General features: G+C 42.3%; 1 protein-coding gene across 1 annotated transcript in view; it reads right to left on the reverse strand.

The window, feature by feature from the left end:
* Ddx1 (ATP-dependent RNA helicase Ddx1) overlaps positions 1-19,159 on the reverse strand; it is a 113,358-nt gene that overhangs the window by 63,786 nt on the left and 30,413 nt on the right. The window contains exons 9-10 of the mRNA XM_067082957.1: positions 6,779-6,965; positions 5,604-5,744 (exon numbers count right to left, since the gene is read on the reverse strand). Of these exons, the coding sequence (XP_066939058.1) occupies positions 5,604-5,744; positions 6,779-6,965 (328 nt within the window). The remainder of the gene's footprint in view (positions 1-5,603; positions 5,745-6,778; positions 6,966-19,159) is intronic.

The raw sequence follows: 19,159 nt of genomic DNA on the forward strand, positions 1-19,159 counted from the left end.
TGTTTTCATATAATTTTCAAGAAAAAATGCACTTTCTTTATAAAACTATTGGTATAATCATTTTTCGAGGGGTTTTAAGTATTCACGGATTTGAGCTATTCGCAGGGGGTAGTGGTAAGCATCCCCCACGAATACTGAGGGTCGACTGTAATCAGTTACCATTTATTAATGAAAGAGTTTCAGGTAATGTACATACTGTATATTTGGTACGTAATATATAAATTTTACAATACATTTCATTCTTCTGACAAGTTCTGAATATTCTCAGGTATATAAAGATATAAGTAAGGCCATACAAGGAATCTTCTTGGGTAAGAGTGCCAAGAAGGCATCCACTGGGCAAAACAAAATCGCGAAGGTGGAGATGTCTTTAGCTTACTGGATAAAACGACTGCAAGAGTAAGGGGGGTGCCTCTCGATAGCAAAATTATCTGTGAGAAGGCATGGCAACTGTACAAGCGCTTTTTGACTGGCAATAAAAAAGAAGGTTCATCTGGCGACATAAGGGTAGAAGATCTGTTTGGCAACAACACAGAAGTCGGTGACGACTTCACAGGCTTCAAAGAGGATGAAGGGCCACAAGCAGGACCTTCGTCAGCTCCTCAAAGTTTTAACGTGTAAATGTACAGTACTGTGTGTGCGTGTTCAGTGTCGAAGCATACTGTATGCCTTTTTGTATATACTGTATTTTTAAAATAAAAATGAGAGTCGTTAATCAGCCCAGCCATGGATGATTCCATCGTTTCTCGAAGCAGCACAAGCTGAAGAGCGTTTTGCCGCATGGTGAAGTGGCTTTGGCAGACACTGAAGTGCATTGCTTTATCCAGAGTACTTCAAGAAGCTCATCAGCGATGGTGGCTATCATCCCGAACAAGTTGGTTTTAATTCGATACGGACAGTCCTTGCTTATTGGTGGCATCGGTTAACGGCGTTCCGGTTTTACAGAGCTTGGCTAACGACGTTGTTAGCCATAGTTTCGGCGACGGTAAGCGATTCTCGGCGTCGGGAAGTGGTTTATCGGTGTCAGTAAGAGGTTTATTGGTGTCGATAAGCAGTTAACAGCGCTGATAAGTGTTTAATTGGTGCTTATGATGTCATAAGCACCATTTATTACCACAATTATCTGTGATTTTTGGTTGACGAAGCTTGGCCAGGAACAGAACCCCCGCTGTTAACCAGGGATTGCCTGTACAATTTTACTTCTTTTTACTGGAATCCCTTGTTTTAAACAATTTTGACCATCTTTAGCTTTACATGTATCGTACTTATCTAATGTAATTTTAATCCTTCATTCCAGGTGTTCAATATGGGCAAGACTGCCTTGTTCTGGAAAAGATGCCTTCAAGGATGTACCTCATGAAGGACAAAACCAAAGCCCCCAGATTCAAGGCCCAGAAGGATAGGGTTACGCTCTTAATATGTGGGAATGCTGCTGGCTTCATGATGAAACCATGTCTCATATACAAGGCTGCCAACCCCAGGCCTCTCATGAATAAGAACAAGCACTTGCTGCCAGTGTTTTGGAGGTCAAACTCCAAGGCCTGGATCACCAAACAACTTACGAATACCTGGTTCCATCAGAGTTTCATCCCCCAAGCAAAGGATTACCTCAACGCCCTGGGTTTGGACTTCAAGGTGCTGTTGATTATGGATAGAGCTGGTTAACACCCTGCGAACACCACCTCTCTCCGTCAGCCTATGGAACAAAACATGATCCATGCCTTCAAGGCACTCCACACCCGGAACTGCCTTGTCCACCTTGTTCAGGTGAGGGATGATGTCAGTGAATTTACGCTGAAGGGGTATTGGCGTAAATTCACGATTACTACGTCTGTCCATCATCCACAAATCGTTGAAGAAGATGAACAAAGAGTCCCTTAATTCATGCTGGAAGAAGTTATGGCCAGTGTGTGTTGATGATTACAAAGGATTCCCTCCTGAAGAAATCCAACATTCGGCCATTAGTAATGCAGTCGAATTGGCGAGACAGTTCAGTGGAGAAGGCTTTGATGACATCACCACAGAAGTTGGCATCCTCACTGATGCCCACTCTGACCTCCTGAAAGACCAGGATTTGGAAGAGCTGATGAAGCCTGCCAGCGAGGAAGAAGACACGCCAGGTATTTTTTTTTATCTTTTATTGGAAGAATACATTACGTAATTCAGTTTTACAGTTAATCCACAGCATTTAAATTATTTTACAATGATAATTTTTCTTCTTACAAGGACCTCTTACTTTTATAAAAAGAACATTACATATTTAAGTAGTTATCAGAAAAGTAAGTTTTAAATTTATACCTCTAAGTTTTCATCAAAATATATTGTATCTATTCCAGGTTCAGGGGGCAAAGTGGATGAGAATGAGGGCCTATCTTTGGAAGTTTTGTCTGAAATTTTGAATATGCTCAAGGAGGAAGAGGATAAATTTTTAGCACTTGATACTCCAATGGAATGCACCCTACAGTTTAAGAATGCACTTGAAGGGTCAATGATGCCCTACACTAGTCTCCAAACAGCTGCCTATCACCATGTTTATTGAGAGGAAGAAGAATGACCCTCTAAAGCCTCTCGAAACCCCTAAAATGCAAGTGGTGGAATTGGTGGGGGAAGTGCCTCCAGACGGAGAAGAGGCACCCCCAGAGGAGTTGTCCTCTGCTTTGCTGTGCAGTCATACAGTATCATCACTGTCATCCATTGGACTGCACAGCTAATTCATCATCATCATCATCTTTAATTAACATTCATCACTGGTGGGTACCCATATGATTCAATCTTATAATCTTAAACTTTGAAATGATATGAAAGCGCTCCAGGATGACTGCCTCAGGCATACAGTATCTTTGTTTGAACTATTAAAATAGGCAGCTATAAGTGTTTTAGTTTGTTTACATAATTTTTTGTTCATTCTAGATTGTGTGTAGCTGAGGTAAGTTCTGCAAATACCTGTACAGTACCAAGAAAGCTATGACATGGATAAAAACTTTAAGTACAGTATACAGAATGTACAGTATACTATACTGAAGGTAGTGTAAACAACTTTACTTTTTGTACTGTACAATATACAGTACATGTACAGTACTGTAGGTTCATATGTTTCTATGGTTCGTGTCACTATGAGTTAATGCAAGATTTTTGTGGAATTCAGCTCATTCCAGCATGGAGGTGAACGCCTGATGACCTGCAGAGTTCAGTATGCAGTGGCCGGACGAAAGCCCTGTAGATACAGCTGAGTCAGCGACACTTGTGTCGAAAGTTCTGGAAGCTTCAATCCGGTTATAGTTGGATTCTACGTGTGTCAAAGGAAGTGTGTGTTACTTTGTGCACTGTGTAAAGTGGCTAAATCCAAAGGGCTCTTGTGAAAGGTTACACATTCGCTTTTGAGGAGCTGAGCTAGAAAGATTCGCTGGAACACTTTGGGACCGGGAATTCCTTTTGCTGAAAGGGTAAGTTTTTAATAAGGACAATGATTAACTTTCACTTGTTATTTCTCTGTGATTCTTTCAACAATTTTGATGCCGTGTTGATGTGAACAGAGAGTTCTGGTTTTAATGGGAGGTGGTTCTTTTCCCTACAGATGTTTTGGTGGGAATCATAACCAGTCACGGAATACAGTCTACCCCCGGTATTTGCAGGTGATGTGTACCACAACCCACAATGAATAGCTAAAACCGTGAATACTTGATGAAATACTCTTGAGAAGTTATTTGGGGAGAAACATGGAAATAATGTGCAACTGTTAGGTGACATGGTGGGAGATAAGAATTAATCCATACACATTATGTTGTCTTGTAACTGTTTAATTTTTGCTTTTGGGGGTGTGGCTTAGTGGGTTTTACTATCTATCATACATATTTTTCATTTTACTGTTGTTAGACTTGCATAACAAACTTTAATTTTGTAAACTAGGTTTGATTTACACACACACTTGAGAGAGAGAGAGAGAGAGAGAGAGAGAGAGAGAGAGAGAGAGAGAGAGAGAGAGAGAGAGAGAGAGAGAGAGAGAGAGAGAGAGAGAGAGAGAGAGAGAGAGAGAGAGAGAGAGAGAGAGAGAGAGAGAGAGAGAGAGAGAGAGAGAGATATGACACACTTGGGGGAAAACAGAAGCCAGAGAGAGAGAGACAGAGAGGGGGGGGGCCTCAAGGCCACAGCTCCAGTGGCAACCTTCCGAGGTGTCTGTGTCTCCCGTCCATTTTTTTCCATGGGGGGGGTAACAATATGTCAGGAAAATATGTACAAATTTCGTTTCGTAAAGTGTAGCACAGTATAATTCAGTATTTTCATTTCCTGAATTACATGTATAGTGATAATTTTAAGAGATACGGCCCATAGAAAAAATCATGAATTAGTGAAAGTTCCCTGTGGAAAAGTGAAAGATATGTTCCATGAAAATCCGTGACAAAATGAAGCACAGAAAAGTGAAGAGTGGAAAAGAGGGGTAGCACTGTATAACATCACAATCATCTTCATAGCAACACAGTTATCCCTCTAGACGTGAAAATTTTGAACAAAACAACAGACAAGGCCCCAAAAATCCCCATTACTAAAAGACCGAAAGCTGAAAATCTATGAGACTTAAAATACCACAAGTCACTACAAACTTTTAAGGAGAGCATCTGAAGTTCACAGAGATAAAATTGATCTTCGTTGAATGTCTTAACCTTTATGCTTAGATACTGTATATACACCATAAGAAATAAGCATAAACCTTACTCAAGCCCCCTCTCCCAACCTGGGCCCAGTAACCAAGCCCCTTTTATTCTTTCCAAAAAAGGTAACGTATATATTCAAAATGATGCGAGTTGAAAATGATAAAACTTTTGCTAATAAAACTCAGAATGCAAGTAGACTTCAGATATATGCATCATTATACATATTGTTTTATATATGGCAATAAATGAAAACTAAGTTTTTACTTCACCCTACAAAATGATTTTTCTATATTAAAAACTTGTAAAAAACGGCATTTTAAAGTTTTTGGCTTTTTTATTACTTATCACTACCACTTCTCTGCAATCAAGTAAGACTCCATCAGAATGGGTAGAAAAATGGATTTTAGAAAAACCAGCATCTACAAAAGCACCACCTTTTTGCACTGTGATCTGACCCACAAGCACTTACATTATCTTTATTAAAATAAGTTTTAACCAACAACCTGAGAGCTTCACCACTTGCTACCTGTATGGTTTTGTATACTTACCCTCTCAGCATCCCTTTTTGTATTGACAAATGACTTGCTTACTTTTAATGAGTGAGCAATTAATCACAAACACACACTCCTACCATTATTCTTAAGAAATACTAGAATATGTCATTATTGCTAGTTTTCTAGAAAAGTAGACTCTGAGAATTGATAAGTAATTCCCCTATTCCACACAGACAAAAACCATTATTCAGATGATGTTTTAAAACTAGTGTGCTTCACAGTCTAAATATTAATATACTGTCTCCAAATTTTTGTCTGTCTTATTTTGATTTTCTTATGTTCTTTCAACCCCTACACACATACAGGTATTTTGCTTAATAAAAACGAATAAACGTAAAGTGGTGGTTAAAACAATGATCATTCAACAATCAAGGAAATAAGCATAACTCTTAATACTCACCTAGCTGGTTAAAGTAACGTTCTAAATTGTCGCAGTCTAACTTTGTTCGACAGAAGATTATCCCTTGGTCCATGTTGTGGGTATCAATAGCTCTTATACAATATTCACCTTTTAACATCTTTACAGCTTCACTCAACGTCTCTGTGAAATACAAGGAGAAAACCATATTGATAATTTTTTCAAATTACATTATAACAACTGCAACTACATCTCCAAAAACAATCCCAGGAAAAAAAGGAAGGTCATTCACTAAGAAAGCCTCCTGTTGCATGGAGAAAAAGATGCCTTGAAGATGAACCAAAAACCTAACCTGCTATTTCCTGGAATTACAAGAAAAATTTGGACTCTTGTTTAATAGTTAAGGAAAGGCCTACATGGACTTGCTGAACAGGTACTACAAAAATCAAGTAAGCATATGACTCATATTAAGACCTTGGAAGAGCATACAATCACATTTATCGAAAACTATATAACAGCCGAAATTTCAGACTGCCTGTTACTGTATCATCACTATTCCATGAGGCCTTAGGTTTAATACAGATTTGGAGGGTAAAAAGGTTTATAAGATGATAATTAACATTTGCTGGGATGTTATCCAACAAGATGAGTTGGAGTTACATGATTTTTTGTCAACAGTATTTCTATCACTACCTCTAGTACCCATAATTTTCATTGCTGTTTGATTATTTTTCAATATCCAACATTAATAAAAATAATTTCCTAAATTATTTCCTCCTCACATCTTTAAATTAAAAAGTTAATTATTAAACAAAAACTACAAAAGTATAATTTATGCCAATCTAAAGTCTCTAATAAAATCTGTATTCTGATTTGTCAGCATATAGAATACTATTTTGTATGGTATGGTACATTCATGTCTTACACGACATATTTTTCCTCACCATTTATTTATCATTTGTACTTATAGTGACTAACTTACTTAGAGTATCTACATGGTTAACACAACTTTACCTGTTCCATAAACTGAAAAGGCTCCCAGGTTATTTTTAACCCTTAAATGTAGTAGTGCCCATATCTAAAATAGCCTAAATACCATATGCAAAATGTCAAAAACTGCCAGCAAAAAATAAGTTGCACAGTACTGTATCAAAATAATACCACATAAAAACTCCCTTACTATTCAGAATATATATTACACAAAAGGAAGAGCTTACCAGGAGTGCTGTTCCCAGGTCGAACATTATCTTTGGCATGTACGCCATCAGTCTGTATATGGCGTCGAAGGGAAGTCCACGAGTTGTCATTTCGGGGATCAATTGTCACAACAACATGATGAACAGTTTCAGGAACAGCATCTTCTCCCTTCAGATCAACCCAGGTTGGGAAGTGCATCAAGCGTTCCTAAAGTAAAATACAAGCAAATACTCATGTGCCTGGTTGTGGTGGATGGAGAAAGGAAAAACAATACAAAGACCTACGCCTATGCTACCTTCACCTTGAACACAAAGATCAAAGAGCATTAAAATGGAACAAAAGGACTCTACTGTGTCACTGGGAAACATGGTACACCATTCATCGAAAAAGCACTACTGTAACTGCAAACTGCAGAGTAAATAATCAGTACAGTTAAAACAGTAATGTACATTCTTCCACATATGTTGGCTTTCACAATCTACAGTCACCGCAAATAGAAATCAGACCTACTTGGCAACTGGTAGCATAAACATGGTTATCATCAAGGAAATAAATAAAACAAACATAATAGAGAACAGTAGCACCTATTTTAATATTTAGTCATATTTCCCTTGGTTTTAAGAACAAGTTTGAGTCGTTTAGGCATGCTGTCAGCCAGTTTCTGGAAGTATTGCAAAGACATTTCATTCTCCCAGATTGTGGTGATTTCTTGTTGCAGGCGCATGAGGGATGATGTGTTGCACGACTGAAGCTTCTTTTTCATGACATTCCACCCATTTTCGATTGAGTTGAGGTCAGGACTGTTACCAGGCCACTGTAAGACCTCAATATTGTGATCAGTGAGCCACTTGGTAACTTTCTTGGCCTTATGACATGGAGCACCATCGTGCATGAAGGCAGTGCAGCCGTGAGTCTCATATGAAGGCAAGAGGTGATCTTCAAGAACTTGAATGTGGCGGTCAGAATTCATTGTAACATTTTTTGGGAGGAAGTGCAATCCTCCACGACCTCTTAAACCAATGAAACATCCCCAAATCATGACAGATTCGGGGTGTTTGACAATGGCAACTGTGTAGGCAGGGTCGAATCTGCTGACTGAAGATGGCCATCTTACTGTGGTAGAACGGCCCTGAATACACTGGAATGGTGATTCACCTGACCACATGACCTTCCTCCAGTCATCAGCTGTCCAGTGGATGTATTTCTTGGCGAAATTCAGTCGAGCTTTCTTCATACGATCTGTCAGAAGAGATTTGCGTGCAGCACGGCGGATGGGCAGCTGGAGGTCCTTCTGGAGACGGTGTTGGATGCAGCGGATTGATACATCTTTTAAGAGGATTGGGTGACTTGTTTTTAGCTGAGAAGCTGTAAGACAAGGGTTTTTACATAGTTCTCTCACAAGAAGGTGATCAGTGGCCTTGGAAGTCTTCCGTGGGCGTCCAGGATAAGGTTTTCTTGGGGAACGACGTTGGGTGGTAGGTCACGAGCGGCAGCCAGCAGCAACATTACGGTTGACTTTGCTCGGCCAGTACATCTACAGATTTCTTTAATAGGTACTTTTTCTTGCCTCCAGGCTAATATGCGAGCCTTCTCCTCCTTATTCATGTGTGCATGACCCATATTTAGGGAATATATAAAGAATTAAAAGGCAAGAAGTGCTCCAGTCCAAATACTAGGATCTTGGGGGCAGAGCAAATCAAAGCAATAACCTTTCCGTTTGCTGTCTGGGTCAGCACTGAGTCCTGAGGCACACAACTAGCACAGGAGAGTTGCCAGATATCACCTGCCAACTCTAGTTCAAACCATAGGGCGGGAAATTCAAATAGATTTCGGACATCTAAACAGTGGATTCTTATGGGTTAGGTCCGATTTCTATTTGCGGTGGCGGTAGTAAACATAACCATGGTAGTACTTAAGATACAATTATGAATAACATGATATTTTAATGATAAAATAAGGTTTGTTCATACTTACCTGGCAGATATATATATAGCTGTATTCTCCGAAGGTCCGACAGAATTTCAAATTTCGCGGCACACGCAGTGGCCGGTCAGGTGGTTAGTACCCATTCCCGCCGCTGGGAGGCGGGTATCAGGAACCATTCCCATTTTCTATTCAGATTTTCATAGTGCCGTTGTCTCCTGAGGGGAGGAGGGTGGGCACTATAATATATATATCTGCCAGGTAAGTATGAACAAACCTTATTTTATCATTAAAATATCATTTTGTTCATGAAACTTACCTGTCAGATATATATATAGCTGAATCGCACCATTGGAGGTGGGCAGAGACAGCATAGGATTGAGAAACAAAACAATGTAGATGATTACACATCTTGGTTCCTTACCTTTTAGCATAGCTGACTTCGTGATTACTGTCACCCAAGTCTGCGTCTGCTTTACTGGAGTTTCCAACGAGGTAGAGACCTATATGGTTGGAGAGTTCCAGATGATCTGTCAACGGGGACGTGACCACTATGTGACCAGATCATAGCCCTCAAGAAGGAAGCAAAGAGACAAAAATAACCACCTGACCTACCAAACATCGTGACTAGTTAAAAACTAAGGAAAGGGAAGACTGCCCCCACAGTCTACCCACAACCATAAAAACACAACCAAAAATTTTTTAAAAACTATTCCTAACCATACATTAAAGGATAGGATGGGTACTGCCTCCTTCTCCCAAGATCGTACCAGCCGAAAACGTAAGGTCCCAATGAACAGCAAGACTCATACACTGTTCTTACGTCCTTTAGGTAATGAGAGGCGAACACAGAATGACTTCTCCAATAGGTGGCATTCATAATATCGTTCAGAGCCATGTTCTTTTGAAAGGCTACTGACGTTGCAACAGCCCGAACCTCATGCGCTTTAACTTTCAAAAGTTCGAAGTCACTCTCCTGACAACTTTTATGCGCTTCTTGAATGGTGGACCTCAAGAAGAAAGCCAGCGCATTCTTTGACATGGGGACGTCAGGTCTTCTCACCGAGCACCATAACCTATCCGCAAGACCTCTTGACTCTTTTCGTCTTGTCCAAGTAGAACTTTAGAGCCCGAACAGGGCATAGCAACCTTTCTGGTTCCTGACCCAGAATACCCGCCAAACCTTTCAATTCAAAGGACTTGGGCCAGGGTGAGACGGGTTCTCATTCTTGGCAAGAAACGACGGTTGAAGAGAGCACACCGCATCGTCTCCTTTAAAACCAATTGACTTAGATATTGCATGAATCTCACTGATTCTCTTTGCAGTAGCGAGAGCAACTAAAATAACGTCTTCTTTGTTACGTCCCTCAAAGAAGCAGCATGAAGGGGTTCAAAGGGCTTTGCATCAGGAACTTAAGAACTACGTCCAAATTCCAAGATGGAACCAAATACTGATGCACCTTAGTCGTCTCGAACGACCTAATGAGGTCATGCAGGTCCGTATTGTTGGCGATATCTATTCCTCTGTGCCGAAAGACCGCCGACAACATACTCTTATATCCCTTAATAGTAGAGACTGCCAGCTTCGAACTTCCTAAGAAAAAGAAGGAAGTCTGCAATCTGGCTCACAGTGGTCGAGGAAGAGGAAATCCTCTGCGTTTACACCACTGCCGAAAAATCGCCCACTTCGACTGGTAAACTGCGATCGAAGATGTTCTCCTGGCTCTCGCGATCGCTCTTGCCACCTGCTTCGAAAAACCTCTCGCTCTCGCCAGCATTTCGATAGTCTGAACGCAGTCAGACCGAGAGCGGAGAGGTTTTGATGGTATCGTTCGAAGTGGGGCTGTCTGAGTAGATCTGGACGAAGAGGCAACACCCTTGGAAAGTCTACCAGAAGCGACATTACCTCCGGGAACCACTCCTTGTAAGGCCAATACGGAGCGATCAGAGTCATCCTTGTGTCTTGCGACGACGCTAACTTCCTGACCACTTCTCCCAGGATCTTGAAGGGAGGGAAAGCGTAAAGGTCCAGACGAGACCAGTCCCAAAGAAGGGCGTCTATTGATACTGCTCCTGGATCCAGGACAGGAGAGCAGTAGAGCGGAAGCCTGTTGTTCTTTGATGTTGCAAACAGGTCTACTAAGGGTCGACCCCATAAACCCCACAGTTTTTGGCACACCTCCTGGTTCAGAGTCCACTCTGTCGGGAGCAGTTGATGACGACGACTTAGCAGGTCGCTCTCACGTTCTGAACGCCTGCTACAAACCTCGTCAGGATCGTGAACGTTCCTGGAACTCGCCCACAACAGGATCTCTTTCGCAAGTTGAACAGGAACGAGAATGAGTGCCTCCCTGCTTTTTCAGGTAAGCTAGAGCTGTGGTATTGTCCGCGTTTACCTGGACTGTGCGACCGGACACTTGATCTTCGAAGAATCGAAGGGCTAGAAGAATCGCCCTAATTCTTTCATATTGATATGCCAGGTCACCTGTTCCCCTCTCCAGGTGCCTGACACTTCTCTCTTCCCCAGTGTTGCTCCCCCCCCCGACATTGACGCGCCGGAGAACAACACTAGGTCGGGGTTCGGAAGGCTGAGAGACACGCCTTCTGAAAGCTTCCGAGGATCCAACCACCACCTGAGATGCTCCTTCACTTCGAGGGAAAGTTTGAGAGACAACTCGAGATTTTCCTTGTCTTCCCAGTTGTCTTGCAGGAAGAACTGAAGAGGCCTGAGATGTAGTCTCCTAGGGAAACAAACTTTTCCAGTGAGGAAATGGTCCCCAGCAGACTCATCCACTCCCTCACCGAACATGTTTCTTTCCCTAGGAAGGCTAGGACTTTTCCGTAGCACAGCTGTTGACGTTCCGGGGACGGAAAAGCCCGAAAAGCCACTGAGTCCATCTGAATCCCCAGATACACGATGGACTGAGTTGGGGTCAGGTGTGACTTTTCGAAGTTGACCAGCAGGCCGAGTTCTTTCGTCAGGTTCAAAGTTGCTTGTAGATCCTCCAGACACCTCTCCCTCGATGACGCTTCGAATTAGCCAGTCGTCCAAGTAGAGCGACACACGACGCCTGCCAGATGCAGCCACCTTGCTACATTCCTCATGATGACGGTGAAAATCATGGGAGCTGTGGACAGGCCAAAGCAAAGAGCTCTGAATTGATACACCTTTCCCCTCAAGACGAACCTCAGGAACTTCCTTGACTGAGGATGTATCGGGCACGTGGAAGTACGCGTCCTGAAGGTCGAGGGATACCATCCAATCCCCTGGTCTTAAGGCTCCTAGAACAGACTGAGCCGTCTCCATCTTGAAAGTTTCTTTCACGACAAGCGGTTCAGGCTGCTGACATCCAGCACAGGTCTCCAACTTCCCGACTGTTTGGGACCAGGAACAGCCTGTTGTAGAAGCCCGGGAATTCAGGTCTAAGACCTGTTCTACTGCTCTCTTGACGAGCATTTGCCGCAGCAGGTCGTACAGGATCTCTAGTTTTTCTGGACCGTTTGACGGAGAGAGGTCCAAGGGCGAAAGGCTTAAGGGAGGGGAGAAAGGAAAGGGATCTTGTATCCTTTCTCTAAAACCGAAAGGAACCAACTGTCTGCCCTCTCACTTTCCAGGCCTCGGAAAACGCCAAAGAAGCCTGGCACCCACCGGTATCTGGAGGAGAATCACATCACTTCTTGCCCCTACCTCTAGCAAGGGCTTTTCCTCTCGAGAGGTTCTTTCCTCGAGAAGAAGGCTTTGAAGATGATCCGCACGAAAGGGCTTCTTCATCTTGGGTGAATGCTGACGGGTTGGCGTCGCCGAGGTCACGGGAACCGCAGGGCGCCGATGACTGAGCCAACAGGTCCTGTGTGGTCTTCTCTTGCAAGCTTGCAGCGATGTCCTTTACCATCGGCCGGGAAAAGATGACTGGAAAGGGGAGCAAACAACAGTTCTCCTTTCTGTGCCAAGGAGACGGACTTCGTGAGTGAAACCGCAGAAGAGTGACCTCTTCTTGAGCACTCCAGTCGCAAAGTGCGAGGCCAATTCGTCAGAACCATCTCGGACCGCCTTGTCCATGCAAGACAAGATGCTCAATAAGGTCCGACAAGGAGATCGAGTCCTGACTCCGAGACTTAAGGTCCAAAGCTCCAAGGCACCAGTCAAGGAAGTTGAAAACTTCAATCGTCTTGAAAAGGCCCTTCAAAAGATGGTCCATCTCCGTAAGAGTCCAGGAACCTTGGCCGTCGACAGATGAGACCTCCTACTCGAATCAACGAGAGGCGAAGTCTCCCTTAGATGAGGAAGGAAGACGTAAGCCTAAGTCTTCTCCGGTCTCATACCACATCGCCGCTTTTCCCGAGAGTCTTGAAGGGGAAGGGCGAAAGAAGACTTTCCTTGAGCTTTTGGAGTCCATCCACAAATGGACTTTCTTGAAGGCCCGCTTAGTGGAAAGCGATTTAGTCATCTTCAGAAATCCGGGGCTTTCCTAGACTTAGTCGAAGTCAGTTGAGAAGGAGGAGAGAGGAACTGCCGGCAGAAACTTGTCGGGAAACAATTCCTTCAACAGCTTGACGAGAATCTGGTAGTCCGACGACGAGGACTGATCCTTAATCTCATCTTCAGACTCCGAGACCTTGAGTCTATCTCCAACATCGGGTGGGGAAGAGCAGAGAGAAGTTGGAGAGGAAACACGCCGCAGGGACCTCTGCTTGGAAGAGGAACTGGCGTGCAAAGCAGCAGGAGAACCAGGAACCACACGAGGCGACAGCAACGGCAGGTGGAGCGTCTTGAAGGGAGTCAAAAAACGTCCATCGGGCGTCACGTCTGGCAGCATGACGAGCTTCTTGAGCGCCCAATCGGCGCCACGTCTGGCAGCATGACGAACGTCTGGATCGTCCCTTAGAGCGTCACGTCTGGCAGCATGACAAACGTCAGGAGCCTGACGAGCGTCATCAACAAAAAGGTGAACGTGACGTCTAGAACGAGAAGGGAGGGGAGGACGTCCTGGGGTGACGTCACGACGATCCTCCCCAACACCCTCCGGGGACGAGAGTCTAGGGTTCCTTCCACGACGAGCAGGCGAAGCAGACGAAGGTGACGAACGAGGAGCAGGAGAAGGAGAACGCCTAGATCTCTTCACTGGAAGTCTAACATCCTTCCGACGAGTACGGGACCTGGACTCTCTCTCTGCAATGAATGAGGAGAGTTGCTGCTGCATGGAGGCAATAAGGGTCCTCGTTGGTGACGCCTCTCTCTCTGGAGAATTACGGAACCTAGAGGCAGAAGGACGAGGGGACGTCCTAATCCTCTTCTCTTGAGGAGGGAGAGCTCTTGGGCGCTCAAACACGTCTTCTTCGGATGACGTCCTGTACTTCTTTTGCGGGGGGAACGCATCCACAAACTCTGGCGAGGAGCACAGAGTAGGAGAGAGAGGACGTGAAGCGTCCTCCTCCCTAAAGCTTCTCTTAAGAGGGCGAGAGTCTATCTGACGGTTCCAACCCCTGCGTGGGGGAGGACGTGTCAGAAGACGAAGCAGTCCTTCAGGACCCGAACACGAGTTCGCGCCTGGGCAGCCTGGGAACGCGTCTTCAGGACCTGCCGAAGGGACGCCAGACTGGTGGGGGTTCCCGTCACCCTCCTTCGGCTTTCGACATGCTCTCCCTGAGTCCTGGGAGTCCAGCAGAGGTCCAGGCCTAGAGGCATGATGGGGCCGGTCTGATGCCCCCTCCACTGCACTGGGGCACTAGTCACTTCACAACACTTTTCTTGGAGAGCTGACACCTTAGATTCTAATGCACGAATCGATTCCATCATAGCGAAAGCATATTAGTCTCCACTGGCACGATCTCAGGGCTGGAGACAAAACCACAGGGTTAGGTTCTAAAGGTACAGGGGAGTTAGGGCCGACATCAACACTTCAAAGAGAAGCACTCCTGGAGGAAGACCTCCTCAGTCGATCACGCTCCAACTTCCTCACATATTTATCATACGCTCTCCATTCATTTTCAGACAAAGAAGCACATTCATCACACATATCATTCAACATGCATATATGCTTCCTACAGTTAGAACATACAGTGTGAGGGTCAACCGCAGCTTTCGGCAACCTCACCTTACATTCAGACATCACACACGCACGGTAACTAGCAGAGCTAGACCCAGACATAATGATAGTCTAAAGCAAAACCAAAGAAAAGTCAAAAAAGCGTATGCCGATCTACCGATCCAAAGTCAAAATACCAAAAGACAATCAGATACTCAAGAAAAAAGCAAATCCTATGACGGAGGTGCAGACAACAGTTGTTGACAACACCGGCGACAGAGAAAATCTGAATAGAAAATGGGAATGGTTCCTGATACCCGCCTCCCAGCGGCGGGAATGGGTACTAACCACCTGACCGGCCACTGCGTGTGCCGCGAAATTTGAAATTCTGTCGGACCTTCGGAGAATACAGCTATATATATATCTGACAGGTAAGTTTCATGAACAAAAATATAATTTTACCAAGAACTTTACTGCTGTCAGTCACCTTTTAATAGTGACTGACCTCCCCTCTTTAAATATCTACAATACAGTAAACCCCCCATACTCGTGGGGGATGCCGGGATGCATACTGCAACCCCACACATAGCTAAAATCTGCGAATACTTAAAACCCCTTTAAAAACACTTAGAACTGCCTATTTTGATAGTTTAAACACAAAAAAAATCCTCTAAAAATGCTTGTACCCCAGTATTTTAATAGTTTTATCACAAAAAGTGCACTTTGTCATGAAAATATGAAAATACAGTAACTAGTGAATATCTCTCAGTGAAAAACACCGCGAATGGGCGAATTTTCTGCAAACAATGAACTTGTTAACTCATAGTTTTGGCATCCCTCCTACAGAACCTAGCGACAATGATGGTCCTGGATTTACTGAAAGTTAAATGAACGTTTGCTCTAAGTTGTACTCTGTTATGCCTAGACAGCACTTTAATTATGCCTGATTATTCTGACAAATTCTCCCATGCAGCCATGTTTCCTAATAAAGAAAGCCATTACATACCACGTAAGAAGCTTCTGTGACGGCTAAAATTCTTTGAGAAAAAAAGAAAGAAAATCCTATTCGTCTTCTGACAGGAAAGTCAGCGAATTTTGAGAGTTACCCTCATCACCAGATGGAGAATGGACTGAGGATGAGTTAGCGAAGTCTACTGAAAATCATAATGCACAGAGACTGAGCCAGACGAAGCAACAGATCCTTGGCCTTGGCCTTGGAATACTGTCGACAGAGTTGGCCAACTTGAACCAGTCAACTCAGAAGAAGTGAATTTTTTATCCCAAAAGATGACACCATCCCCCTAGGGATAACAAATTCCCTGTGAATACTGATGTTTTGTACTCAAGCCAAACAAAGTACTTTGTATAGGAATACCTTCCCTGCAAATACACATTGAAGGAACCTGTGCGACTGACGAGCTATTAGTATGAGGAAAATGCATCCTGCATATCCACTGAATCATCCAACCATTCCTTTGGAAAGTCACCAAAACTATGCTGGAAAAAACCATGAAGAATGGGGACAGGCGCATAAGTTGTTCAGTCTTGATACATTCAATACCCGGGGGGTATTAAAAAGTCAGCAGTAAAATCCCAATGAATTACCAACACCTACAGTATGCCATTGCATTCTTCTCTAATTACCTCTTACTGAAGAACAAGATACTTTTGCTGGAGAAGACATGAAAGAATGGCTATAGGAGGCGACGACAATGGAGGGGAAACTCACGGAATCATGAATCTCCTTCAGTACTTCCACCACCTATAGTTCTGCTCCTAAATCTCTCCAAATATGCCTGGCGGCCTGTAAATGGATTCCTAACAGAACCAAAGTTCTGGATAATCAAGGGATTACTGTACAGTATACGGTATACTGTATACTATACTGTAGTCATATCAGTAAATATATAAATACCATACCTACAAAGACACATACTAGTTATGTACATGACATCACATATTTTTAATCAATTTGTATTTTTCCTAACATAAAATCCTGAGGTCTTTACATTGGGGAAATTCTCCTGTGTAGCTGGAATACCGGTTATGAAAAAATTCTGTGTAATAGTATCAAGGTATGGTGGAGGAATACATAGCATCACCCAATGTGGTCAATGAGTGGGCAGAGCCCTATCTTGCTTGCCTCCAAAAATCCTGTGATGCAGCCAGTGATCTTCTAGCCCCATGAAAACTGAATGAGGGGTGGCTGAGGTGGGCCATTAACCCTTTAATGCTGACTGGACGTATTTTACGTCGACAAAAGTTGTCTGTCGGGTGCCAAGTGGATATAAAATACGTCGAGTACAATAAGTATTTTTAAATATTCGCGGAAAAATACTTATAGGCCTCATTTGTGAAAAATTTTAAATCACGCGCCTTGAGGGATGCTGGGAGTTCATGGATCACGCTGTTGTTTTGTTTACAAGCGTGACCCAGCTCGCATATTGAATTTCTTTCTTATCCCAAAAGAAAGCATCAGCTAACTCTGCTGAAAATCTCAGAAATTCTTTAGTCACTTTGTTGTAATTTTTGCACCGTTTTTATTAGCCTTTACATAAAGTTTATATGAAAATGTGCGCAATTTCATTTGGAATACAACAGGAAATAACTCATGGTTGTAGCTTTTATCAATTTTGACATATTTTCATATAAATCACGATAAGTGCCAAAATTTCAACCTTCGGTCAACTTTGACCCAACCGAAATGGTCGAAAAATGCAATTGTAAGCTAAAACTCTTACATTCTAGTAATATTCAATCATTTACCTTCATTTTGCAACAAACGAAAAGTCTCTAGCACAATATTTCGATTTATGGTGAATTTTAAAAAAAAACTTTTTCCTTACCTCCATGCGCACTAACTGCTGAAAATCTCAGAAATTCTTTAGTCACTTTGTCGTAATTTCTGCACAGTTTTATATTAGCCGTTAAATAACGTTTTATATATGAAAATGTGTGCAATTTCATGTAGAATACAACAAAAATAATTCATGGTTGTAGCTTTTATCAGTTTTGAAATTTCATATAAATCACGATGTGCCAAAATTTCAACCTTCGGTCAACTGTGACTCGACCGAAATGGTAAAAGAATGCAATTGTAACCTAAAAATCTTACATTCTAGTAATATTCAATCATTTACCTTCATTTTGCAACAAACGAGAAGTCTCTAGCACAATATTTCGATTTATGGTGAATTTTTGAAAAAAACTTTTTTTTACGTCCACTCGTTACGAATTCATGCATCATTTTGTGATAATATTTTCTCTGTGTTGCTTTGATCGTTTTACAATTTGTTATATACCAAAATCATCACAATTTAGTGTACAATACAACGAAAACAAAAATAACGTATTAGCTTTAACCATTTTGCTCACAGCGCAATTTGTATATAATTATATATGAAAAATTTTTTTTGCGCTGTCATATATTCCAATATTTATATATGATAATGATATTTTTTTAATTTCTGATGGTTGCATACTAAACTTCAGGCAATGAGAAAAAAAGGAGCCAAAAATGAACTCTTAATCTTAAAAACTAAGCGTGCTGTGATTTAAAAAAAAAATTTCTTCCCGCTTCGGCGCTAACTCCCAAACCCCGCCGGCACACAGCAGACACTTTTGTAAATAGAGGCTCGGCGTTTAAGGGTTAATGCAAAGGTCTCAGGTTTGTATGTTAGGAAAAATACAAACTGATTAAGAATTTGTGATTTGTTCCCATATGAATACATACCTTCAGCCTTTACATTGAGACACTTACTTAATGGTAGGAGGAAAAGTAAATAATGACTGACAGTAGGCCAGGCTCACCTGGTCTCACTTCCTGGCCATTGTTGGAGTATAGCAAGGAAATGAAATCCTATTACTGAGAGAAGAAAAGGTTTACCTAGAAGCCAGACAACCTGGCTGTTGCCACAAAGGGAGTAAGATTCCACAATGTGCCAAGAAGAATGGGAGGATTTGTATTTATTGTAAAACCCACAATAGGTTAACTATCATGATCTATGAAGAGGATACTGTTTGGAACTATCTACAATTCTCACATATATAATTGTTTAGATTTAGTTGATAAATTAAACAAAATCACATTTGCCCCACTGATTGCTTTGCTAGTTTTGTTGCTTGTTCTCTTTTTACTAATGTCCCTATGCAGTCGATTCTATTTTAGAGTATCTTAGTAATGAACTAATCCATCACGAATTATCTTTACCTGTAAGTCATATTATTTCTCTCACTAGGTTGTGCATTTGTGATTGTAAGTTTATATTTAATGGTGAATTTTACCAACAGATATTTGGTATGGCAATGGGCAACCCTTTATCCGCTCCTCTCAAACTTGTATATGGAATTCTTTGAAAAACGATATTTACCTAATATCATTTATACCTCTTTACAGTGGTACAGATATGTTGACGATATTTTAGCTGTTTTGCCTGCTGGTATTAATGTAAA

The sequence above is a fragment of the Macrobrachium rosenbergii genome, chromosome 40 (genome assembly GCF_040412425.1).
Source record: "Macrobrachium rosenbergii isolate ZJJX-2024 chromosome 40, ASM4041242v1, whole genome shotgun sequence".
In the NCBI taxonomy this organism is placed as follows: Eukaryota; Metazoa; Arthropoda; class Malacostraca; order Decapoda; family Palaemonidae; genus Macrobrachium; species Macrobrachium rosenbergii.